This window comes from Canis lupus, chromosome 27, assembly GCF_003254725.2.
Source record: "Canis lupus dingo isolate Sandy chromosome 27, ASM325472v2, whole genome shotgun sequence".
NCBI lineage: Eukaryota > Metazoa > Chordata > Mammalia > Carnivora > Canidae > Canis > Canis lupus.
The window spans coordinates 37,207,245-37,234,580 of record NC_064269.1 but is presented as its reverse complement, the minus strand read 5'-3'; the positions used below and the strand labels follow the sequence as shown (position 1 = coordinate 37,234,580).

The 27,336-nt window shown below is 42.9% G+C and overlaps 1 protein-coding gene across 7 annotated transcripts in view; it reads left to right on the top strand.

Annotated features, from left to right (window-relative positions):
* Positions 1–27,336, top strand: part of RIMKLB (ribosomal modification protein rimK like family member B) — a 170,574-nt gene that overhangs the window by 79,656 nt on the left and 63,582 nt on the right. The window contains exon 1 of one of the 7 annotated variants that reach the window (XM_035707134.2): positions 21,080–21,178. The exons of 3 other annotated variants lie outside the window; for them this stretch is intronic. Coding sequence is in view for 1 of the 4 variants with exons in the window: in XM_049102417.1 (XP_048958374.1) it covers positions 21,966–21,988 (23 nt within the window). In the remaining 3 variants the exon portion in view is untranslated. Of the gene's footprint in view, positions 1–21,079; positions 21,223–21,251; positions 21,513–21,802; positions 21,989–27,336 lie in introns of those variants that run through there. 3 more of the 7 variants (XM_049102416.1, XM_035707131.2, XM_049102417.1) reach the window with 3 other exon arrangements.

Genomic DNA, 27,336 nt, shown 5'->3' with positions numbered 1-27,336 from the left:
ACCAAATAATTAGAGGACTGGAACTTTTGAGTCCTACCTCCTGGGATGCAGTAACTGCTAATGGACAATGATTGAATCTACAACCCCCATGTAATGAAACTTCCATTAAAAAAACGAAGCAAAAAAAAACCCTAACCAACTGGATTTGAAGAGCTTCTGTGAACACATTCAAGTGCTGAGAGGGTGGTGTGGCCTGAGAGGACATGGTAGCTCTACACTCATCCCTCATACCATTCCCTATGCATCCCTACCATTTAGCTGCTCCTAAGCTGTAGCCTTTATAATAAATGGGTGATAATAGGTAAAGCACTTTCTTGAGTTCTGTGAGCCATTCTAGCAAATTATTGAACTCAAGGATGGACTCCTGATTTATAGCTGTTAGAAGAGAGGCAGGATGTACAATTGATAGATGGGAGCAGTCTGTGGGACTGAGCCCCTAACTTGTGCGATCTGAGATTAACTTCAGGTAGATAGTGTTGAATTGTAGGATGCACAGCTGGAGTTTGAGAATTGATCAATGAGTTAAACAACCCTATTTGGTGTCAAAAGTGTTGTGAATAGAGAAGAGACAGCAGCTTTTCCTTTCAGGTGATAATATACTTTTTTTTAAAGGACTTTTTAATTTATTTATTTGAGAGCTCAAAAGCAGGGGGAGGGGCAGAGGGAAAAAGAGAATCTCAAGCCACTCCACACTGAATGCAGAGCCCAACACAGGGCTCCATCCCATGACCTGATAGACATGACCTGAGCCAAAACCAGGAGTTGGACACCCAAACAACTGGGCCACCCAGGTGCCCCATAAATGGTATTTTTTAATGTCAAATTCCACTTGTTCTTTGCTTGCATTTGGAAAAATGTATTTTGTATAACTCTATATTCTGCAACTTTGCTAGTTTCAGGAAGGTTTTTTATTTTTATTTATTTATTTATTTATTTTGGTCAACTCCTTAAGATTTTCTATATAGATTATCAAGTCATCTGTAAATAGACAATTTTATTTCTTCATTCTCAATCTGTACACCTCATCTTTGCTATTCTTATTGCATTAGCTAGACTTCCATTATGCTGTTAAAGAGTAGTGATGAGATGATACATCCTTGCCTTGTTCATGATCATAGTGTGAAATTGTCTAATATCTCACTATTAAGTATAATATTAGGTAGAGATTTCTATCTGTCAGCTGTGCAGCAGTGATGAAGTTTTGGAATATAGGTAAGGTCCAGAGCTGACGACCAAGAAAGAATTCTTGACGTCTTTGGTGCAAAACGGTGGTTTTATTAATGCACAGGGCAGTACCTATTGGCAGGGAATGGCTGACTATATTCTTTCAAGTTGGGAGTTTTGGGGATAGCGTACTCTATAAGGAATTTTGGAATCCAAGTTTCCAGGACCTTAAGGGGGCTAGCTATTGTTGGGAAAATGTCCCTCATTACCGTCTAATAAAACCTTAGTCATGAGACCCTTCAGATGTATACCCATAGGTCATATGCTTGGAGGATGATTGCCAACATGTATCTTGGGGGTAGAGAAAAAGGGAATTTCTTTTTTTTTTTAATAAAGATTTTATTTATTTATTCATGAGACACACACACACACACAGAGGCAGAGACACAGGCAGAGGGAGAAGCAGGCCCCACGCAGGGAGCCCGACATGGGACTCGATCCTGGGTCTCCAGGATCAGGCCCTGGGCTGAAGGCAGCGCTAAAGCCACTGAGCCACCAGGGCTGCCCCGAAAAAGGGAATTTCTAAAGGAATTTTTATTCACTAATGTAGACTTTACAGGATCCTGGGGGGTGGGCTAAGATTGCCTATTGCCCTTAGCAATATATCGAGGCAGTTGAGTTCATAGAGGAATGTCCCTATGCCTGTTCAAGGACTTGTCAATGTGCTGCCCTAGGCTTGTGCTTTGTGGTCAGCTGGCCCTCTCTCCCCCAACAGCAGAACAATGTGATCCCAGTAAAGACTGAGTAGTTCCCCTTAACGTAGGAATGCAAAGTATCCCAGTGGGATGTCCCATTGCAGATCACAGTAGATAATTCCTTTCTCTGGCAGGATGAGGCTTGGTATTTTCAGCAGCACCTCATGTTGATCCATGGTGAGATTTGGAACGATGGTTGTTTCTTGCATCTTCCATATCTTTACAGTATGGGGTGCCTTGACAGGGTACCCAGTCTGGCATAGGAGTCAACAGGCCTTACTGGGTGATCTTTCAAATGTATTAAAGCCTAGGACAGGAGTGCCTGGCTGGCTCCATTAGTAGAGAAAACGATTCTTGATCTTGGGATTGGACATCAAGCCCTATGTTGGGTGTAGGGATTACTGTAAAAAAAAAAAAAAAAAAAAAAAAACTAAAATAAAATAAAAATTCACAGTTGTAGAACCCCTCCTTCTTCTAAGAGAAAAGACACTGTCTTTTTAAGTAATCAAAGACTTGCTAAAAGCCCAGGGTGTGATCCTGGGGTCATGGATTGAGTCCCACTTCGGGCTTCCTGAATGGAGACTGCTTCTCCTCTGTGTCTCTGCCTCTCTCTCTCTCTCTCTTTCTATGTCCCCCATGCATAAATAAATACAATCTTAAAAAAAAAAACTAAAAAAAAAAAACTTGCTAAGACAAAACATAGCCTTTTTATCTTGGCAGATTACATTAAATTTTTATGTATTGGAGTGCCTGGGTGGCTCAGTCAGTTAAGTGTCTGCCTTTGCCTCTAGTCATGATCCTAAGATCATGGGATCAAGTCCCGCATTAGGCTCCCTGCTCAGCAGAGAGCCTGCTTCTCCCTGTTTCCCTCTGCCTGCTGCTCTGCCTTGTGCCCTCTCTCTCATTCTCTGACAAATAAGATCTTAAAAAAAAAAAAATCCTTTTCTTTTTTAACTTAAATAAATCCATTCTGATCTTAGCTTCACTACACATAAAATTCCTTTCTCAATATTCCTTTCCACAAACTTTCTGTAATTTTCTGTATCCATTCAGCTTTACTCTATCATATTTTTTTCATCTTGGAACAGTAATTTTACTTGAGGATAAATTCACTCTCCCCCTTTACCAAAAGAGAACAACCCCCCTCATGTCCTTCACATCTTTCCTTACTCCCTTAAACTCCACCACATTCTACTTGCCTTATTTTCATTCATAGTCATTTCCTTCCACCCTTATTATTTCTAGTAATTTTGTAAAAAAAAAAAAAAAAAAAGCTTGCCTGTTTTACAAATCAATGGTGGTAGTACCCTCCAGAGATTTATTTTTTTTTTAAGATTTTTTTTATTTATTCATGAAAGACACAGAGAGGCAGAGACACAGGCAAAGGGATAAGCAGGCTCCACGCAGGGAGCACGACGTAGAACTCGAACCCGGGGCTCCAGGATCATGCCCTGGGCTGAAGGCGATGCTAAACCGCTGAGCCACCCCGGCTGCCCCCCTCCAGAGACTAAAAAAAAAAAAATCACATATACACAACATACATCTACACAGATCGCTTTTATTTCACTCTCTTGGCTACAGCTTTTTACTGAATATTTGTGATCTTTTGGAGGCTACCGAGTAGATTGGAGCAAGGGAACTTATACAACACTATATTATTATTATTTTTTTAATATTTAATTTATTTATTCATGGTAGACAGAGAGGGAGAGAGGCAGAGGACACAGGCAGAGCCTTTGGCCCAGGGCGCGATCCTGGAGACCCAGGATCGAATCCCACATCAGGCTCCCGGTGCATGGAGCCTGCTTCTCCCTCTGCCTGTGTCTCTGCCTCTCTCTCTCTCTCTCTGTGACTATCATAAATAAATAAAAATTAAAAAAAAAAAAATTTAAAAAAAAAAAAGAAGGCTCCACTCAGGGAGCCCGAGGCTGCGCTAAACCGCTGAGCCATCCAGGGATCCCTCCAACACTATATTATAAAAACCTTTCTGCTCCTGGTCTTTTCTTTGTATGCAATGTTTTAGTTATCTCCTAGGTGTTTACATTTCAAAGACATGATAAGATTTACAATTTCAAGGGGGGCAATTGCCCTAGGCATTTTGGGCTAATTGCTACTTAAAATTGCTTTTGTAGGGCAGCCTGGGTGGCTCAATGGTTTAGCAGGACCTTTGGCCCAGGTCATGATCCTGAAGACCCGGGTTCTAGTCCTGATAGGGCTCCCTGCATGGAGCCTGCTTCTCCCTCTGCCTGTGTCTCTGCCTCTCTCTCTGTGTCTCTCATGAATAGGTAAATAAAATCTTTTTTAAAAATTGCTTTTGTAGGATGCCTGGGTGACCCAGGCTCAGTGGTTGAGCATCTGCCTTAGGCTCAGGGTGTGATCCCAAGATCCGGGATCTAGTCCCATATTGAGCTCCTTGTGGGAAGCCTACTTGCCCCTCTGTGTCTCTGCCTCTCTGTGTCTCTCATGAATAAATAAATAAAAATTTTTAAAAAAGAAAGAAAATGGCCCTCTAAAGTTTCCAGATTATTCTGCTTTCCTACCTTGTCAGCCAGCCCCAAAACTAGAAGAACAGTGGAAACCTTCATGCTCTCTTCCAGTTTCCCAACTCCAGCTGCAGTGTCTGGTTGGACACTTGTGCCAGCTAAACTGCCCACAAGTAGGAGCCATTACAGCAGCCATGTGTCCCTCCCCTCCTTTTGTACAGTATACTATGCAGCTCCTCAAATAGGCACATCAAACCAGCCAGCGTTTTCAGGATGTCTTCATACTCATGTGTCAATCTGCAGGCATCTAACACAGAAGCCACCTCTTTCACTGACAGGGAAGTCAATGGCCATCTAGGATCTCTTCTGTAGACACCTCTTTCCTGGGGCCTATTCCTTTGCTTTCCTGCTTGGTTTACCAATTTTTAGCTTGCAAATTGGTCCTGTATTTTGTCAGCAAAGAGAGACTGAAGAGGCAGACCTTTCCAAATTGGTAAATGGCAGGTTTTATAAGCTAAGGAATTTACTTACAAAGCTTGTCTTAGGTGGTCTCAAGATGAGATCTATGCTCCTGCCTGCCAAATCTTAAAAGTTTATATAGAGGCCTTAACTGTGTTTAGTCACATCTATTGTGCAGATAGTCTCAACAACCCATTTCTATCTCAAGGCTGTCTCCTTGGGGCAGCTGCTGGGAATAAGGAAGGCAAGCAAAATGCTTATTCCAAAGACTGCATGAGGGAGAGAGGTCCTTTAATTGTCCAGATCTTGCCAGTCCAGCAGGGGGTCATGCTTTCTTGATGATCTCCTCCAACACTAAGTTGGACCCACTTCAATTCTGGCTTGTTCCTGAATCCAGTCTGGAAAAAAATACTCAAATAAAGCTCCTAACACAGAAGCTGCAGAGCTAGATCAGTGAGGCACCAGACACAGGGACAAAGCAGTGAGTTCATTGGGCTACTTGGTATCATTGGGTTGCTCATTGATCCTGGGGATTATCAAAAGTCTCCTTTGGTTCCCTCTGCTAACACCAGGACTATTAAAAAGATAAACAGAGACATATTAACATTTTTAGGAATTTATTTGAACAAAAATCTATTTGAATTGGGCAGCACCAAACTGGAAGTGGTTATGAGTGCTCTACCCATAAGAACTCTGTGAGAGGGACCCTGGGTCACTCAGTGGTTGAGCATCTGCCTTTGGCTCAGGTCGTGGTCCTGGGTTCCTGGGATCAAGTCCCACATTGGGCTCCCCTTGAGAGCCTACTTCTCCCTCTATGTTTTTGCCTCTCTCTGTGTGTCCCTCATGTCTTTCAAAATCTTGAAGAAAAAAAAAAAAAAAGAATCCCCTGATTGGTAGATAAGATACAGGATGGCCAAATAAATTTGAATTTCAGATAAATAGCAGATAAATTTTTAGCATATTTCAAATACTGCAGTATTCGCAAGAAATCTCATCTGTTTTAACCAAAATTTAGTGCACTTTTTCTCCAACCATGGATAAATACTTTCAAATTGGTTGTTTGGGGGATCCCAGGGTGGCTTAGCGGTTTAGCGCCTGCCTTCAGCCCAGGGAGTGATCCTGGAGTCCCGGGATCGAGTCCCACATCGGGCTCCTTGCATGGAGCCTGCTTCTCCCTCTGCCTGTGTCTCTGCCTCTCTCTCTATGTGTCTCTTTTGAATAAATAAATTAAATCTTTAAAACAAAACAAAACAAAAAAACAAATTGGTTGTTTGAATCTTCCTTGTGTCAGATACATGTGATGGGTGTCTATTTTGTTTTTTTAGGAAATTTCAAAGTATATAATCACATGAGTTGATTCTCTTTATCACGGATTTCTGTTTTTTAAGAGAGAGAGAGAGAGAGAGAGAGCAGGGGAGGGGCAGAGGGAAAAGGAGAGGGAGAGAATCTTACCCAGGCTCTGGGCCCAGTACAGAGGCTGATGCAGGGTTTGATCTCAAGAGGCTAAGATCATGACCTGAGCCGAAATCAAGACTCAGATGTTTAAACAAGTGAGCCATCCAGGAGCCCCTCAGTGATTCTCTTTTTAACCATTTGTAATCTCTCCTACTGCTAAGGTTACCTTAGTGACTTCCTGGGTAACAAAAAGCTTGAGAAACTGTTATAACTAATCTGTCACACTTATATCTCATTTGTTTCTCCTTTTCCTTTTACACCTGCTCTATTTCTCTCTCCTCCTCCCTCTTGTCTTTCCTTCTTAAGTCTGTTTCTTTGCTTTTGTTCGAGTTGTCTTTCTTGAAATTTCTACCATGGCTTTCTCTTTTCCACTTCCTTCTCTCTTTTCTTTCTTTTTTTTCCTTCTCTTTTTCTCTCCTCCCTGCCTTCTCTGAAAGCCTTCCATGTCAAAATCAGGATCAGTAAGAACAAGTTAGGTCAGTAGGAACTGGCCTACGGTGTTGTGTTCAAGAAGGAGATTCTGTTCTGACAATCCCTTTGCCAGAGCAAGTTCTCGGCTGGGAGAACAGAGAGCTTCAAGAAATAATTCCTTTGCCTGAGGATCTGTTGGGAGGGTGATGGATGGCACTGCAGTTACTACTTCGGGAACTGCAGGAAAAGGAGGGGAGCCACTGCCAGGCAGCGGGGAGGAGATGGCTGGGAAAAAGAGCCAGTCAGGAAGAGCTTATGAAAGGGGAGGAGAATGTACTGGCTGTGTATGCTGCATGCAAAAGACCTTTCTGCAGATATTGTGTCTTTGTGAGCTGACTGCAGAGGCCATGTGCATGCAGAATGTGTGTGAATGTATGTGTTGCTGATTTCAGATCATGGGTCTGTGCGAACTGCTGAGTACAAGAATCGGGAATGTATTGTTGAAAGGATTTTGCAGTCAGAGTGCTTGTTTGTGGTTGTATGGTATGTGTGACTGACTTTTTGCCAAATGCACTGTTCTGATTCCAGCTCTGAAAGTTTAGTGGAAGTCTGGCCGACTAAGCCAAGACACAACAAAGTCCGAAGGAAACATGGGGGCAAAGATGAGCTGGAGATAGAGAGCTGTTGTAAAAAGAAGGGGAAAAAGATTTGAAGAAAGAGGGAATGAGAAAACAGAAGATTGAACAATAGAAATTCCATTCTTAGAAATTTGAGAGGAGGAGGGAAAGAAAAGTAACATTCTTCCAGATATAGGCATTGTATTTCCCTAGTTCTTCCTGCACCTTGTTGAGATTGTTCCTAATTTTCCTCTTTCTTTCTAGACAAGTCTATCTAAACATATATGCTACAGGTATATTTTGAGTATGCCAGGAGATGTTGTAAAACTTAAGTTATCCAAACAGGAGCATTGATGGTCTTAAAAGAGAAAAAAGGTTTGTTTTATTGTTGCTGTTAGGAAAGCTACTGGACTGGACATAATGGAAGGACATTCATTCTTTTTAAAATTTAGTTTCTTCCTTTTTTTCAAAAAAGATTTTATATATTCATTCATAAAAGACAGAGAGAGACAGAGAGAGAGAGAGAGAGGCAGAGACACAGGCAGAGACACAGGCAGAGGGAGAAGCAGGCTCCATGCAGGGAGCCCGATGTGGGACTCCCTGGTCTCCAGGTTCACGCCCAAGGCCAAAGGCAGTTGCTCAACTGCTGAGCCACCCAGGCGTCCCAAGGACATTCAGTTTTGATCAGAGATTAATTGAACAGCATCAGAGAATTATCTTTGTGGTGATTAATAATGTGAGGTTCAGAAGCACGAGCATTGAAACATACTCTATCTCCACATTCCAGTGGTGGTTATTATTACTACAGTTATTAACAAAATTTAACAGGGACTACTTACACCTGGAATGAAATACTTAACTTAGTCCTAAGAACTTGTAGATCTAGACAGATAAACCTAGAGGCATCATAACCTTGCACTTGGATGTGGGCCGTGGAGGGAAGTTTCAGTTGGGAGCATCCCAGTTTTGCTTTGTTGCCAAAACACTAATTACATATTTTTTATTTCAAATTATAACCATTACAGTGTCTTTCTCATCTCTTCACTTGCATCATTTTTTAAGTATAAGAGGTTAGAAATTATTATAATTACATTTGCAGTGCTACTTTTGCCCCATCATTAATAGGTCTTTTGTTTCATTCAGCCATCTTTTCCTCCTTTTCTTTGTTATGTCTTCCTCTTCATCATGGTTCCCTGGATTTGATTAAAATTCTCTTTAACTTCTTGCCTCACCTGTCTCTCCTTTATCAAAATAATTATTTATCAGGCTTGTCTTTCTCCTCATTCCTTTCTCTGGTGTCTTTGTCTCCAGCAGAGGGGGTCTGAGGGTGATAGGAGGTAGGGATGAGGCCTGGGAGAAGGCAGGCTGGGAGGGGGAGGAGGAAGTGGTGCTTCAGCTGTTTCTGCAATCAGCCTATGAAAGGCTGATTTAAGCTCGCCTCTGTAAATTCCTAGCCTCCCGGCCCACAGATCACTCTTCAAAGAGTCTCTCTACTTTCCCACCTTAAATTCCACCTCCCCTTCTCCCCACCACATTTCTCGGGTGACATCACTTTCTGCCAGCTGTGACTGCCAGGGACGCTGACCTACTTTTGCCCTCTCTATTAGGCACCAAACCCTGGCTTCTTGGCTAAACTCTGAATTTCTGGTAACCACTTGTTTGCCCCAGTGTGTCCGTTTGGTCCCTTTTAAACCATGAAACATTTCATGATCTCTCATAAGGCAGTAGTTTTATTTTTAGTCTTTAAATGTTGAGAAAAAGCATAATGATAAAAAGCTTTCATGACTTGAGCAAATTCATTTATTACTTAAATGGTTGTTTCGTTCTTTTTAAAGATTTTATTTATTTATTCATCAAAGACACACAGAGGGAGACAGAGAGAGGCAGAGAGAAGCAGTCTCTGTTCAGGGAGCCTGATGTGGGACTCAATCCCAGGACTCCAGGATCACAACCTGGACTGAAGGCAAGGGCTCAACCGCTGAGCCACCCGGCGTCCCTACTTAAATGGTAGTTAATCAAAATGGAATCTCTATAGTTGGAGAATAACAAGTACTGGTCATTTTTTTTAAGATTTTATTTATTTATTCCTGAGAGACACAGAGACAAGAGAGAGGGAGAGAGAGGCAGAGACATAGGCAAAGGGAAAAGCAGGCTCCATGCAGGGAGCCCGATGTGGGACTCCATCCTGGGACTCCAGGATCATGCCCTGGGTCGAAGGCAGGCTCTAAACCACTGAGCCACCCAGGCATCCCAGGTGTTAGTAATTTTTTGTTGAGTATAGGTATGCTTGGCTAATGGACTCTTAGATCCTTTGTGACAAATTCTACCACGTATTTGCGAGTGTTTGGTATATGATATTGGAGACTTAAGCCCAAAGCCCATTTTATTTTTGAATAAAAGTTTACACACAGTTGTCCCCTCCCCCTTACTCTCCAGGGATATGTTCTTTTTTTTTTTTTTAATATTTTATTTATTTATTCATGAGAGAGCGAGGCAGAAGAAGAAGCAGGCTCCATGCAGGGAGCCCGATATGGGACTTGATCCTGGGACTCCAGGATAACACTCTGAGCCGAAGGCAGACACTAAACCGCTGAGCCACCCAGGGATCCCCACCAGGGATATGTTCTAAGACCCCTAGTGGATGCCTGAAATCACAGGTAGCATATAGTCTGTTTTTTCCTGTACATACGCACCTATGATAAACTTTAATTTATAAATTGTGCATAGTACAAGATTAGTGATTAAGCTAATAATAGAATAATTATAACAATATACAGTAATAAAAGTTATATGAATGTGCTATTTCAAATATCTTGTGCTGTATTCCCACTTCTTCTGGTGATAGTATGGGATGACTCAATGTCTGTGTGATGAGATGAAGTGAGGTGAATGACACTGTGACATAGTGTTAAGCTATTGACAAGGATCATCTGCTTCCTGACCTTGGTTGACTGTGAATAACTGAAATCACAGAATGCATACCACGGACAAGTGGGGCTACAGTAATAAGAAGTGGGGGATAGGGATCCCTGGGTGGCGCAGCGGTTTGGCGCCTGCCTTTGGCCCAGGGCGCGATCCTGGAGACTCGGGATCGAATCCCACGTCGGGCTTCCGGTGCATGGGGCCTGCTTCTCCCTCTGCCTATGTCTCTGCCTCTCTCTCTCTCTCTCTCTCTCTCTCTGTGTGTATGTGTGACTATCATAAATAAATAAAAATTAAAAAAAAAAAGAAAGAAATGGGGGATATTGGAGAGAAAACCAATTTTAAAGCTTTTGGAGGGATTAGAAGAAATAGTTAAGAACATCTAGTTTGGGGATGCCTGAGTAACTCAGTGGTTGAGCATATGCCTTTGGCTCACAGCGTGATCCTGGAGTCCCGGGATTGAGTCCCACGTTGGGCTTCTTGCATGGAGCCTGCTTCTCCCTCTGCCTGTGTCTCTGCCTCTCTCTCTCTCTCTCTCTGTGTCTCTCATGAATAAATAAATAAAATCTTAGAAAAAAAAGAAAGAGAGAGAGAGAGAGTATCTAGTTTGATGCTTGGATTCAAGTTATGGTTGAGTCATTTGCTAGCTGTGTGAATTTGGATAAGCTACTCAGCCTCTCAGTGCCTCCATTTGCTTATTTGAAAAGAAGATACTGAGGGATACCTGGCTGGCTCAGTGGTTGAGCGTCTGCCTTTGGCTGTGGTCAAGGTCCTGGGATCCTGGGATCAAGTGCCGCACTGGGCTCCTCTGAGGGAGCCTGCTTCTCCTTTACCTATGTCTCTGTCTGTGTCTCAGTGTCTTTCATGAATAAATAAAATCTTTTAAAAAAATGTTTGCTATATATAATTCCATATTATAAAACATTTTAGGTTTATTATGAGCCTGGGGACAAATAACTAAATATGTTTCAAGTATTTTTTTTAAGATTTATTTATTTATTTATTCACAAGAGACACACACACACACACAGAGGCAGAGACACAGACAGAGGGAGAAGCAGGCTCCATGCAGGGATCCCGATGTGGGACTCGATCCTGGGACTCCAGAATCATGCCCTGGGTCGAAGGCAGGCTCTAAACCGCTGAGCCACCCAGGGATCCTGTCAAGTATTTTTTTTTTTAAAGATTTTATTTATTTATTCATTACAGACACACAGAGAGAGAGAGAGAGAGAGGCAGAGCACAGGCAGGGGGAGAAGCAGGCTCCATACAGGGAGCCCAATGTGGGACTCGACCCCGGGTCTCCAGGATCAGACCCTGGGCTGAAGGCAGATGCTCAACCGCTGAGCCACTCAGGCGTCCCTGTCAAGTATTTTTTTTGATAATTCTCTCATACCTATGTTTTCATTCTTCATTTCTCTACTAGTTAAGCCAATATTACAGATCCTCTATCTAAGTCTAGGTTGCCCATGCTAGTTATCTAGAAAAGTTCTGGGAAACAAGAAGGATTGGACCTGTATATTAGAGATTTGTCTAGCAATTGCATTGTGTCACTCAACGTGGATTTTTCTTTCTTCTCTTTACTCTCTCTTCTGATTTTTTATCATGCCGTTGGGATAAAACTCAAGTTGCAAAACAGAGAGAAAGACAAAAATCAAGCAGTTGGGAATTTAGGTGGAGTTGGCAGGAAGAAATGTTAAATAACGGCAAGGAAGTTAATAAAAAACTAACTCAACAATTGATATGGGGTTTGCAAGCCAAGAAAGCAAAAGTGATGTAAAAACAAAATAAAAGGAGCCTCTGGTTAGCTCATTTGGTTAGGCTTCCATTCTACTCAGGTCCTGTTTTAGGTTTGTGGGATCTGATCAAATCCTGCATAGGGGCTCCACACCCAGCCGGGGGTGGGGCATGGGGTGGGGTGTCTAGTTGGGATGCTCTCTCTCTCTCTGCCCCTCTCTCTGCATGAGTACGTGCTTTCTCTCTTTAAAATCTTTATTTTATTTTTTTAAAGATTTTATTTTTTATTCATGAGAGACATAGGCAGAGGGAGAAGCAGGTTCCATGGAGGAAGCCTGATACGGGACTCTATCCCAGGACCTCGGGATCATGCCCTGAGCAAAAGGCAAATGCTCAACCGCTGAGCCACCTAGGCATCTCTAAAATAAATATTAAAAAATAAATAAGTAGAAAATAATGCATAGGGCAAATAAGAATTTGGACAGAATACATAAAAATTATTCTGTTTCTTTGCACTAAGGACAACTACATAAACTTAGACTCATGAATAGGGCTCCATAGTCTAATTTCTTTTTCAATGTGCAAAAGACAGCAAAGCAGACCAGGGCAATCATGGCAGTGCTAGGTCACAAGAATACTTCTAGAATTTTTATTCAATATGTAAATGTTTGTTCATAATTTGGGGCACTGATGAATTCTGACTGATCCTTATAGACCTTGTGTGGTTTAAATATCAGCATTTCTGGTGCCTGGGTGGCTTAGTTAGTTAAGCCTCCAACTCTTGATTTTGACTCAGGTCATGATCCAGGGTTGTGAGATCAAGCCCCATGTTGGGCTCTGTGCTCAGCACTGAGGTAGCTCAAGATTCTCTCTTCCTCTGCCCCTCCCCCTGCTTGTGCTCTCTCTCTCTCTCTTAAATAAATAAGATCTTAAAAAAAATCAACATTTCTATTGTTGAAATGGCTACTAATTCATTTATATTTCCCTGTACTGAGGGTCTTTCTTGTTTTTTTTTTTCCTTTATTATTCGAGGCTTGCTCTATTATGTAGAAGAAAACACACTGCTTTCCACATTTACTTATTCCATTCTATTTTCCTTTATTCTTCCCAGATTGATACACTTTAAAAAAATTGTCAAATTTTACATTTTATTTAAATTCAATGTAGTTAACATATACTATATTAGTAGTTTCAGGGGTTGAATTTAGTGATTCATCAGTCGCATATGACACCCAGTGCTAACTACATTAAGTACCCTCCTTACCCAATTACCCCATTCCTCCACCCACCACATTTAAACATTTTTAAATTTTATTTATCTTTTAAAGATTTTATTTATTATCCATGAGAGACACAGAGAGAGAGGCAGAGACCAGGCAGAGGGAGAAACAGGCTCCATGCAGGGAGCCCGACAGGATCACGCCCCTAGCTGAAGGCGGCGCTAAACCGCTGAGCCACCCGGGCTGCCCTAAACATTTTTTATTTTATTTATTTTTTCTTTTTTCTTTTTCCTAAACATTTTTTAAAGTAATCTCTACCCTCAACATGGAGCTCAAAATCAATCCTGAGATCAAGAGCTGCATTCTCTACCTACTGAGCCAGCCTGGTGCCCCCAAATTGATACACTTTTAAAATACTCCAGTGAACAGGGAACAGGAGACTAGGAAATTACCAGCAATGATTTAATCTCATTGCTTCAATTTTCTGTCGGGACTAGCAGTATTTGCTTAACCTTACTAAATTGCTTGAGGCTAAAATTAATTTAAATGTTGAAGGCTTTAAGGAACATTTACAAATGGTTATTTTTCTCAAACTTTCATGTGTCTAAGAATTACTTGGGATACAAATTAAAACCGTAGAGTCATGGCTGGTTCTGTAAGCTTTCAGTTTGGCTCAAAAAATGCAGATACACAAGCTGATTCAGAAGGCCAGAGATGAGGGCCATGGAATCTGCATTTTAAACAAGCATTCTAGGTTATTTTTATGTGGTAGAGAAAAAGAAATATTCCTTGCAACCAGATACAATTACAGGAGGGGGAAACCTACATTAGTCCTCTAAGTCTTATTTTTCTTTACATTGTTTCCTCCTGATTCAGCAAATCCAGGACTTCACTGCCTCCCCTCCCATCCTCCTTTGTGTCTGGCATTGGCATTTTCTTAGCATAGTTAGAGAGACGCTCAGTTTAATGTGTAGAAATGGAGTGGCGGAAAAGGAGGAGGGATGTGGGTGGGGAAAGGCTAGATCAGTATTTAGCTATTCTAACTGTGAAGACTGTTGTTGTCGGGCTGGTTCTAGCCGGCTGGTTCAGGGAGAGGAAGCCGTGGGGAGAGTTAGATCTACTGCAGCTGCTGTTACCATTTCTTATTTGCTAGTGTAGGTTCTGATGTGACACCCACTACCTTTTCTCCACCAACATGAATTTTACAGTAATCACATTAGATATGCCATAAAGAATACTATTTTAGGTACTGATAATAATCCTGGATTCATTCCTGTTTACAATTCTCTTTACTACTTTGAGGACTTTAATTTTGATCAAATCCCAGCTTGTTTTCTTGTGTAAACCGGGAGGAAAAGATTTGCACCAGATGGTGTCTATGGGGTACTTAAAGATTTTTGTTTGACATGCATCGTAGGTAATAATATGTGCATTATGTTTTTCTGCCTGATGTAGAGGATACATCACTGCAACACAAGTCAAATCAGCGGCATGGGATTGGTTGGACCCGGACAACTTTGTTAGGGGAGCTTTTATTTTCATCAACTCCTTGCATTTTATGTGCCTTCCACCTAGTATATCCATATTGTATACCGAAGAGCTTGTATTTTTCTTAAGGATTTTATTTATTTGAGAGAGAGAGAGCGCGAGTGCACATAAGTGGGGGGGGGGGGGAGGAGAGGGGGGTGCAGAGGGAAAGGGAGAAGCAGACTCTCTGCTAAGCTGGGAACCCCATGTGGGGCTCCATCCCAGGATCCTGGATCATGACCTGAGCCAAAGGTCATGACTAACCAACTTAACCAACTGAGCCACCCAGGTGCTCCTACCAAGATCCTTTAAAAGTGCTTCTTGCTGCAAATCTAGCCATCATATTCTAACCAGTTAATACGATTAACTGAAATGTGTCTAGATAATGTACACATTTCAATACAGTCAGTCATATGTAGTTAATTCTAAAATCTCTGTTGTCAAAAATAAAATAAAATAAATAAATAAAATAAAATAAAATAAAATGAAATGAAATAAATAAAATCTCTGTTGTCTAAACCTGGTTCAGCTTGGATGCATAATAGAATTCCTCAGAGAGCATTAAAAAATATTGGTGCTTCCATCCAAATCACAGATATTCTGATTAAATCAGTTTTTAAAAAGCTCTCCATTGATTATAATGTGTCTAGGGAGGAGAGCACAAATATGGAAGTGTTTTTGTTTAGGTAAAAGATGCATTTCAATTTAGTCTCAAATATATTACTTATACATTGGGACATGCAGTAAATGTGTATAACTATTTGTACTATTACACATATTTAAATATTGTATAACTTGTCTTAGATATTTGACCTTTTTTGGTATCTGTCTTGTATAATAATAGCCTATAAGTATCTTACCTATATATAATCAATTTTTATTTTTTTATTTTTAAAGATTTTATTTATTTATTCATGAGAGACACGAGGCAGAAACATAGGCAGAAGGAGAGAAACAGTCTCCATGCAGGGAGCCTGATGTGGGACTTGATCCTGGAACTCGATCCTGGGACTCCAGGATTAGGCCCTGGTCTGAAGGCAGGTGCTAAACCTCTGAGCCACCCAGGGATCCCCTATTTAATCAATTTTTAAAGTAGGTTCCAGGCACAGGATAGAGCCCAAAATAGGACTTGAACTCAGAGCCCTGAGATCAAGAGTTAAATGCTCACCTGACTGCCCACCCAGCTGCCATACATACATATATATTTAAGGATTTTATTTTTAAATAATCTCTACACTCAATGTTGGGCTCAAACTCACAATCCCAAGATTGATCAAGAGGTACATGTTCTATGTACCGAGCCAGTCAGTTGCCCCAATAGCTAATAATTTTGGGGCACTTACTATGTAGTACATTATATTTAAGTTACCTCAATCTTTATTTTGTTGATGAGGTAACTGAGGCTTACAGAGTTTAAGCAACAAATCACATGCCACTAATAAATAAAGCTGGGATTTCAAATAAAATTAATCTGATTCCAGAGACGCCAGGCTCCTTCTATATTCTCAAGAGATTCACCCAGCTGATGAATATTAATTGGCTAAAGAATATTAATTTTATGGTTAAAAATGAGTGGTGTACAAGCTACTTAAAATATTTATTTATTTATTACAGGTTTTATTTATTTATTTATTTTTATTTATTTTTTTATTTTTTTTAAAGATTTTATTTATTTATTCATAGAGACAGAGAGAGAGGGCCAGAGACACAGGCAGAGGGAGAAGCAGGCACGATACAGAGAGCCAGACAGGGGACTCGATCCCAGGTCTCCAGGATCATGCCCTCGGCGGCAGGCATCGCCAAACTGCTCCACCACCTGGGCTGCCCGGTTTTATTTATTTATTCATGACACAGAGAGAGAGAGGCAGAGACATAGGCAGAGGGAGAAGCAGGCTTCCTACATGGAGCCCCATGTGGATGTGATCCCAGGATTCCGGGATCATGCCCTAAGTCAAAGGCAGATGCTCAACCACCCAAGTATTACTAAAATACTTTTTTATTTTAAGGTACTCTACCCCCAATATGAAGATCAAACTCGGGACCCAAGCCTAAGTCACATGCTTTACCAAATGAGCCAGCCAGTTGCCCCAAAATACTTTTGCATATATTGCTACCAAAAGGAGATGTGAGTCCATACCTGTCTAAACATAGCAACCATAGGGCACCTGGGTGGCTCAGTTGGTTAAGCAGCTGCTTTTGGCTCAGGTCATGATCTCAGGGTCCTGGGATGGAATCCCACATCAGGCTCCCTGCTTAGTGGGGAGTCTGCTTCTCCCTCTCTCTCTCCCTCTGCACCTCCCCACTGCTAATGCTCATGGTCTCTCTCTCTCTCTTTCTGGCTGTCTTAAATAAATAAAATATCAAAAAAAAAACCCATAGCAACCATAAAGAACAAAGAATATGACTGAGTCTAAGGAACTGAACCTTTTTGGACTTTGCTTTCTATTATAGAAATGTCAAAAATACTTTCTTCTCACTCATTACTTCATACAAAAATATAAGCTATGATTTTGATCATTCTTCTAAATATTATCTTATATAGTGATGCTTTAAAATGAGCCATATCCTTGGCTTTCCTTTTTTTTTTTTTTTTTTTTAAAAGATGTCATTTATTTTAGAGAGTACATGCACACGAGTGGGGAAGGGGCAGAAGGAGAGAGAGAGAGAGAGAGAGAGAGAATCTCAAGCTGACTCCATGCTGAGCAGGAGCCTGATGCAGCAGCCACATCCTTGACCTGGAGATCTTGATTTGAGTCAAACTAAAGAGTCAGGTGCTCTATTGACTGACCCACACAGGCACCCCTCCTTGGCTTTGCATTTATTTGTTTGTTTGTTTATGAGAGAGCAAGAACGAGCAAAGGGAGAGGAACAGAGGGAGAAGGAGAAGCAGACTGCCTGCTGAGCAGGGACCCCAACGGAGGGCTTGATCCCAGAACCCCAAGATCATGACCTGAGCTAAAGGCAGATGCTCAGCCGTCTGAGCCACTCAGGCACCACTTGGTTTTGCTTTTAAGAACATAGTTCTGGGACACCTGGGTGGCTCAGCGGTTAAAATGTCTGCCTTCGGTTCAGGGCATGATCCTAGAGTCCCAGGATCAAGTCCCACATCGGGCTCCCTGCATGGAACCTGCTTCTCCCTCTGCCTGTGCCTCTGCCTCTCTCTCTGTGTCTCTCATGAATAAATAAACACAATTAAAAAAAAAAAAAAAAGAACATAGTTCTGTTTGGGGCACCTCAGTGGCTCAGTTGATTAAGTGTCAGACTCTTGGTTTTGGCTTGGGTCATGATCTCAGAGTTGTGAGGTGGAGTCTGCCTTGGGCTCCGTGCTCAGAAGGGAGTCTATTTGAGGATTCTTTCTCTCTCTTTCCTGCCTCTCCCCCTCCCTGTGTGCCCATGCACATACTCTCTCTTTTCTTTAAAATAGATAAAACCAAAACAAACAAACAAAAAACATAGTTCTGTTTTTTTGTTTGTTTGTTTGTTTCTTTCTTTCTGACTACCTTAAGTGGAAAGCAATGTTGTATACATTATGAATTTCTTTGGTTGTATCTGGCACATAATGACAGTACATGAATACATAGCATTTAAAATTTTTTTTTATTTTTTAATTTTTTAAAAAAAGATTCTATTTATTTATTCATGAGAGACCCAGAAAGGCAGAGACAAAGGCAGGGGGAGAAGCAGGCTCCCTGCAGGGAGCCCAATGTGGGACTCAATCCCAGGTCTCTAGGGATCAGGAACCTGAGCTGAAGGCAGATGCTCAACTACTGAGCCACCCAGGTACCCCGATAGCATTTTTTTTAAAGGCAAGTGGTCAGTGAATTAATAGTCTAATACTCCCTACCCACAGTTTCATCCTTTTTCTGGGTGATACATGGTTACCCCAAATTGAGTTTCTTAAAATTAGGACTGAAAGATAGGCTACGTTTTATTGATAATCTGCGGGGCCAATCATGCAACCTTCTCCCTCTGTCAATTTTCCCATTTATCTTTGACCAGATTCTCATTGTATTAGTATCTCTGTGATCAAGGAAGCTTGATCACAAAATGCTTCTCTTTTGTCTTTAGGTTGAATATACTTTGTTTCAGGAGACTGAATATCAGGGTGGAAATAAATAGCAACATTTTAGCTCTGTAGACTTTACCCCCTTTCTTCTTCTTTTTTAATTTTTATTTATGATAGTCACAGAGAGAGAGAGAGAGAGGGGCAGAGACATAGGCAGAGGGAGAAGCAGGCTCCATGCACCGGGAGCCCGAATGTGGGACTCGATCCTGGGTCTTCAGGATCGCGCCCTGGGCCAAAGGCAGGCACTAAACCGCTGTGCCACCCAGGGATCCCACCCCCTTTCTTCTTTAGGTAGTGTGTCATGTAGCACATTTATTTCTCTAACTGTGTCCTTTGTGAAAACTGTTCACTATCCTAGGTTACTCTCGGTGGCAAAATATAGCAGTAGTATACACTTAAAATACCGTTTGCTTTGTGCTGAGCATTAAGTCCTATACACTTACTGGGTCATTTACTCCTTATCAATTCAATGAAGTAATTAGTTCTATTTTTTTTTTTTTAAGATCTTATTTATTTAAGAGAGGGAGCAACTACAAGCCGGGGAGAGGAACAGAGGGAGACGGAGAAGCAGACTCCTCCTTGAGCAGAGAGCTGTAAGGGGGGGGCGGGAAGTAGGGTTGGATCCTGGATTCTAGTGACCTGAGGGAAGGCCAGGCACCTAACTGACTGAGCCACCCAGGGCGGTGACTACTTTTAAAGTTTCTATCAAATATTTTTATAGATAACTTGTGCCATCAAGTATATTAAGATACAGAGAAGTCAGGGTACTTTTATTATTATTTTTTTAAAGATTTATTCATGAGAGACAGAGAGGCAGAGACATAGGCAGAGGGAGAAGCAGGCTCCCTGTGGGGAGCCTGATGCAGCAAGACTCAATCCCAGGATCCTGGGATCACCACCTAAGCCAAAGGCAGATGCTCAACCACGGAGCCTCCCAGGTGCCCCGAGGTCAAGGTACTTTAGAAGATCACTTAAGTAAGTGAAACTACAAGTCTGGTCCAGTCCCACAAGTTACCGCTCTGGGTTATGCTCTATCTCTTAAACGACTAAGTACTGAGTGAAATCAGAGGGGGGGAGGGGGGGAGGCAGACCAAAAAGATTGGGAAAGAGGAGCGCTGAAAGGAATTTGTTGGCTGAGGCTGCTCAGAATGGAATGTGACTCAAGAAGGCAAACTGGTTAGGACATTTATTGGATCTCCTATCTGGGATCTCTGGTGATAATAAATGAATAAGGTTATTTGGAAATGAATTTGCCATGTAAAGTATCATGGTCATCTGTTGCATGGTTTCATTCTTCATGATCTAGAAAACCCAACAGTAAGTAACATAGCTGAACACACTCATTGCTAGCTTCCTTTGGACCATCAGTTTATTTTTATAGACAGCTTGGATTTTCAAAATGCTCCTAAATAGATTTCGTTCTCACAGCAACCTTGGAACAGACTCTAGGCTTCTTATAACAAAGGCTCAGAGGAAGTTAAGGAACTGATTTGCCCGAGGTCAGTGCTGGCTTCCAAGGAGCGAAGCTGGCTGGACCACACTACCCTGTCTGTATCTTTTAACCCCCTTCAAGCCCTGAAAATATGATGTACTGTAGTTTCAAAAATCTGCCCCACGTCGTACAGAGGCAAGATCTTTATTCCGCACACGGATAAAAGGATCTTCCAGGTATTGATCTTTGTTCCCCGTCTTGCCTCCGGGCGCGGGCTCGGGCGCCGCCAGGGCTGCGCGGGAGGTGGGCCGGGCCGGGCCGGGCCGGAGCCCGAGGCGGGGACCGCAGGCAGCACACGGCCCCCGCGAGGCTTGAGGGCCGGCGTCAGGGTTCAAAGTGTGGACGAATGGGGCCCCAGGAGGGAACGTGAGGGCGAGGAGGGTGGACAACGGAAGGCATCAATCTCGCGGTTCCAGCTGGGAACAAACCTCGCCCCCCCACCCGTTTCCTTTCCTCGGTGAGGACGGTTTGGCGGCGGGTGGGGAAAGCGCGTCCTCGAAGCGCTCTCGCGCTCCCATCGCCCTCCCGGCGCGCGCGCCCCGTCGCGCCTCCGGCACCCGAGAGGCCGGCGATGGCTGCGAGAGCGGACGCGGAGCCCGGGGGGCGGGTCCCGCCGCAGGTGTCGGATCCGCTAGGCCCGGCTCGGCGGGCTGGCCCGGCCCCTCGGCCCGCCGGCCGCCGCCCCCTGCCCGCCGCCCCCCCCGCCCGCCGCGCCGCCGCGCCTGGGGGGCGGGGCCGGGTCGGGGCGCGCGAGGGTCCTCTGCACGCGGGCGGGCGGCGCGCGGCGCCTCGGTCTGGGGAGCGCGAGGCGGTCTCCGCCGGCGTCGCGCGCGCTGTGTGTGAGCGGGGTCGCGCGCGCGCGCACTACAGGCGAGTGAGGGAGCGAGGGAGCGAGGAGCGAGGAGCGGCCGGGTGTGAGTGTGTGCGGGGGTGGGGGCGAGTGTGTGCGGGGGTGGGGGCGAGGGGGAGCCAGACCGACCGCGAGGCCGTGAGAAAGGGGGCGAGTGTGCGAGGGCGCCGGGCCTGGCTGCGGGAGCCGCGGTGGCGGAGGAGAAAGGAGGCGGCTCCCGGCATCCCGACCCCCTCCCCCTCCCCGTCCCCATCTCCTTGTCGGACTTCCAGCCCGCCCGGCCGCCCGCGGTTCCCTCGGAGGCCCCAGCCGGGCTCCGCCGGCCGAGAGCCAGGGAGGAGCCGCCGTCCCCAGGTGAGCGGTGCGGGTGGCTTCCCTCCCCAGGTGGAGCGGCGTGAGGCGGAGGCGCGCCCCTCCCCCCAGCGGGCGACTGCAGCCGGAGGGACTCGGCGACGAGACGGGGCTCGGCCGGGGCCGGCGGAGGCCGGGGGTCGCTGCGCGGCGGGAGGCGGCGGGAGGCGGCGGGGAGCCCGGCCGGGGCGTGTGCGGGGAGGAGGCTGGTGAAGCCGTGGCCGTGTGACGGGGGGACTGTGGGAGCGAGGCAGCGCCCTCGGGCGTCGAGTGTGCCTCCCCCGGTCTGAGGGGGTGTGGTGGCCCTGCGAGTGCTGGTCGGAGTAGAACACGCGTGCGGCCAACCTGTCCTTGAGAGTGTGGTGATCTCCTACCCCTGCCTCCATCAGACATTCCTGCGGTGTGACCGGGGGAAGAGGCTGTGCTGCCGATTGTACTGCACTTAGGATGGCTTAAATGCCCGGTTTTCCTCCTGACACGTAAGATTGTAGAAAGTGTGACAGTCATTCCTCTTTCTCTTTTGACAGTCCTCTGAGTGAGAATGAGCTGACAAATAATCGCCTATTTGAATCTTTTTTTTTTTTTTGTAAGCATTTGACCACGATGCACACCTTGCCTCTCCATCCCCTCCCTTAAAAAAACCCCAAAGAGAAGATAATAACTTCAGATTTGCCTTACTAATGTATCCTTATCTCTGATTGCAGATTTGTAATCCCCAGTATTTTATCCCATTTGTGGGTTTGAAGAGAGATGGGGCCTTAATTGTATTCAGTGAGTGAGGTTATTATGCTAACCGTGTTGAATGTGACTTCGGTGTAAATTCTTTCAGCTTGCTGTTATTTTCCCATTAATTACATAAATTGTTCCCACGTCTTTCTTTCGGGAGTTGGGCTAAATTCTAAACCTGTATGGAAAATACACGGGGCAGTCTAATATGGGAGACACTCCTTTTTTGTGGACTTGACGTTTATTATATTTAACGAAACTCTTATTTGTTAACCATTAGAATTTAAATGCTCTGTAGATCTCATTTCTTTCACATTTAAAGGTCATTTTTTCCTGTTTTTTAGAGAAAGAATTCATTGTCAAAATACTTTAAGATATTTATTTGGAATAAAACAGTCTGAAATTCCAGTCATAAGGATTGAGCATTTATTTACTAACTTTTAGAATGACAACTTGTAATTTTAGAGTCATAGTTAAATTTCTTTTCTAATGCTTACCGGGTTATTTGGTTAGTGTGTTAAAGGGGAGGAGACCTATCTTGTTTAGAGGTAATTTTATTTCTATCTTTGTGTTAAAGGGGAGGAGACCTATCTTGTTTAGAGGTAATTTTATTTCTATCTTTGTCAGTGCAATTAATTTCCTTCTTTTATGCAGTACATTTAGTTGTTAGTTTGGCAAGATGGCTGTTGATGTTTTCATCTTTTTCTGTCTGCTTTTTTTTTTTCCCTCTCTTGCTTTCCTCTTACCCCCACCAGGTGTTGGAGTCTGCTTGTAGGGGAGGGGGGCATTCTGTGTTTCTGAGAACAGAGAGCCAAGAGGGGGAGCAGCAAATTCAGTCACTTAGAATCCTCCACTCAGTGAAGATCCTTTTTTCTGTTCCCGCCTTTCCCCCTGCAGGGGGTAAGGAGTTGTTTATTTCTAATCTTTACACTTTGGGCTACCAGCTAAAATTCCACTTAGGTTTCTGGTGAATATCTTTAAAAAAATTTTTTTTTCATTTTCTTTGATTGTCTTGAATTCAGTAGCATCTGAGGATGGAGGGGACAGTGACAACAATAAATTTCCCTTTTTTCCTTTTCCTTCTCATTGAGTCCCCTTTTCCTCTCCAGAGGGAAATTACTAGCAATGTTTTATAAATCCTTTACCCCTTTTTAGCCGTATCATGAAGAAACAAACTAAAGAGAATATATATATATTTTTAACTCAGACCAATGAATGTCAACCAGCCTTCAGTCATTAGTGTGTTGGAGCACAGGATAAAACATGGCTTTAAAAAAAAATCTCTCTCAATTCTTGATTTCCTCAGTTTGTATCCACCTGGGATTTGCTACTGGGGTAAGTCACTAGCCGGATTTCTCAACTTCTCCCTTCCCTATGAGCTGAAAGACTGAACATCATAAACACTGGATGGGGTTGGGGGGGGAGGAGAGAGATCACAGCCAGTTGTTCCACAGTTTGAGAAGTAGCTTTTATCATCTTCCTCTGGGAAGCAGGCAAAGACTCCTAAACTGAGTGAAAATGGGTGGAGGAAGAACTTCTGTACCCAGGAACATGTGAAGAGTGAGAAAAACAAACACACACACACACAAAAGAAGGGTGAGTTTTGTGTTTGTTACTGGGGGTGTAGTTTAGTGATGTGGATTTGTAGAGTTTATGGCATGTTAGCTTACAGAATATTCTCTGCAAGTGGGATTAAGTCATAAGCATATGGGAAAAGAGCCTTGAGAAATTAGAATCTAATGTTATTTTAAAATCTGGGAGTAGATTGTGATAAGAATAATGAAAATATTTTAATGTTAACTGTACTGCCATGTGCAGTTTCAAGAGGTTGAATAGGAGAGATTAGGTACAGATGTTGGGGAAATTGTCTTTCATTATTTGGGAATTTTCCTGCTTGTCATATTAAGAGCTGTTAAATGGTAACACACTACCTCAAAATACCTGTGCATAGTATATTTTAGATTCATGTACCATATGCGTCTGTGTACATATTAGGTTTGCAGAAAAGAACTGACTTTCTGGCTTCATAACTCCTACTATGGTATTTTTACAATGTTTTCTTTTCCAATGTTTTTTTCCTTTCAAAATTGGCTTGAAGGACAAAAGCTACAGAGCTAGTCAGCTCTACTCCCTTAGAGCCTGGTCTGCATAGAACCCATCTGCTTATATCTTTTTTATTCCTTTTACTAAAATTATAAGTTTTTTTTTCCTTCTGACTTTGTTAGCAAAGCTAATTATTTAAGGATAAATTGTATAACAACGATGGAAAGTAGCATTAGGCTTTTTTTTTTTTTTAAGATTTTATTTATTCATTCATGAGACACACACAACAGAGAGAGAGAGAGAGGCAGAGACACAGGCAGAGGGAGAAGCAGGCTCCATGCAGGGAGCCTGATGTGAGACTCCTTCCTGGGTCTCCAGGATCACGCCCTGGGCTGAAGGCGGCGCTAAACCACTGAGCCACCCAGGCTGCCCGGGTTGTTTTTTTATGAGAAATTGAAAAGACAAATTAGGAATTTAAAACATTTTATTTATTTGAGAGAGAGAAAGGGGGGAAGTAGTGGGAGAGAATTTTCAAGCAGATTCCCTCCAGTGCAGAGCCCAACTCCTGTCTCTATCCTATGACCCATGAGATCATGACCTGAGCTGAAAAGCCAAGAGTCACCACCAATCAAGCCACCCAGGCATCTTGATAAATTATGAATTTTTACAGCTATGTTTAGATGGTGGTACACATTGGCCTGGTATTAGATATTGAAAATAGCTATGATTTTTTTGATACTGTCTTACGGTTCAGTGTAACAGACTCCTTTAAAATAATTTCTAACCCCTAACCGTAACATTTGTCTCTCAAACATGAGGTTCTATGTTACCTGCTAAGGATAATAGAGAACAAAATGGAGATTCTGTCTTCATGGAGTTCACAATCTAATTTCATTGATCATTGTTCTTTTCATCTGGTGGTGTGTTCTCCCAGCAGTGTCTGGAGGAATCTACTAGATTCTTCTAAAATGTGTACAATTTGTCAATTGATGAAGTAAAATTTGTATAAGCATCGATACGCCTAAATAATTTTTGCAGCCCTTTCAAAAGTGGTAGTAAATCATAAAGTTGTGACCAATAAAAAAAAATTCTACAATTGTTGAATCACTCAGGTGTCTTGTAACACCTGAAACTAATATAAAACTGTGTTAACTGGAATTAAAATTAAAAAAATTCCAAACATACCCCTTAAATGTTTTTACTTTATTCAGCTCCTTACTTTCCCTTTCTCTCTCCTCTTCCCTTTTTAACCTTTTTGATATTAGCTCTTGGATTCATGTTCTTAGGAATAAAGAGATAAGATCTCCAAAATGGAACATGGATTTCTTTTCTTTTTTTTTTTTTTTTTGGTACATGGATTTCTAGGTTAGATTATAGCAATTCTCTTTTACTGCTCTGCTGTCCCATATTTGGCAGCATTTCAGACGTTGATAGTTGTGTTTTTGTTTTAAAGATTTTATTCATGAGAGAGAGACAGGGCAGAGACATAGGCAGAGGGGAGACAGGAGCCCTATGTGGAACTGGATCCCAAGACCCTGAAATCAGGACCTGAGCCAAAGGCAGACAAACTCTACCACTGAGCCAGCCAGGTGCTCCCAGACATTGATAGTACATCTTGGAAATTCATGCAGGTTTGTCTAAATAGCAAACTTGAAATCTTCCTGAGTTCTTAGTTAGCTTATTCCTTTGACATGTGATTTAGTTAGCTGTATCTATAAAGTCTTCAGCTTGAGTGTATTAATCTGTTTCTCAACTCCTTCTTCTTTTTTTAAAGATTTCGTTTATTCATGAGAGGCACAGAGAGGCAGACATAGGCAGAGGAGGAAGCAGGCTCCCTGCTGTGCCGGGAGCCTGATGCAGGACTGGGTGCCAGGACCTTGGGATCATGACCTGAGCCAAAAGCAGATGCTAAACCACTGAGCCACCCAGGTGCCCCCAACTCATATTTCAAAATAAGGTCCAGAAAGAAAATATGGGAAAGAAGGCCCAACATTTAGCATGTTAAGCATGATGAATTTTTTTAAAAGATTTTTTTTAAAAATAATATTCCAAGTTGGAGCTCTAACCTCACAACCCTGAGCTCAAGAGTTGCATGGTCCACTGACTGAATCAGCCAGGCGTCCCTAAAACATGGTGAACTTTGAGCGGGCCACACTGCATAGTGTATCTCAGGACAGTTTTGCAAATTTTGTGCCATATTCCAGAGAGAGCTACTTTGATTTAACATTCCTGTATTAAGTGAAATCATTAGAAGTTTTATTTGGATTCCAGAGAAAACTTTTTTTTTTAAGAGAAAATATTTTTTCCAGAGAAAAGGCTTTTTTTTTTTTAAGATTTTATTTGGGACACCTGGGTGGCTCAGTGGTTAAGTGCCTGCCTTCAGCTCAGGGTGTGATCCCGGATTCCTGGGATTGAGTCCCACGTTGGACTCCCTATATGGAGCCTGCCTCTCCCTCTGCCTGTGTCTCTGCTCTTCGCCCCCCCCCATCTCTCATGAATAAATAAATTAAATTTATTCATGAGAGACACAGAGAGAGGCAGAGGGGGGAGAAGCAGGCTCCATGCAGGAGCCTGACATGGGACTCGATCCTGGAACTCTAGAATCACATCCTGAGCTGAAGGCAGACGCTCAACTGCTGAGCCACCCAGGCATCATCCTGAGACAACATTTTTTATCTTATTTTATTTTATTTTTTAATTTTTTTTAAAGATTTATTTATTTATGATAGACAGAGGGGGGCGCAGAGACACAGGAGGAGGGAGAAGCAGGCTCCATGACGGGAGCCCGACGTGGGACTCGATCCTGGGACTCCAGAATCGCGCCCTGGGCCAAAGGCGGGCGCTAAACCACTGAGCCACCCAGGGATCCCCGAGGCAACTTTTTTTTTTTTTTTTCTTTAGACAACGTTTTTTAAAGAATATTTTTTAAGTAATCTTTACATCCAACATGGGGCTCAAACGCACAATGCAGAGATTAAGAGTGTCATGTTCCACTGACTGAACAGCCAGGTGCTCCATCCAGAAAAAACGTTTTAAAAAAGTTTAATCAGTTTTATAG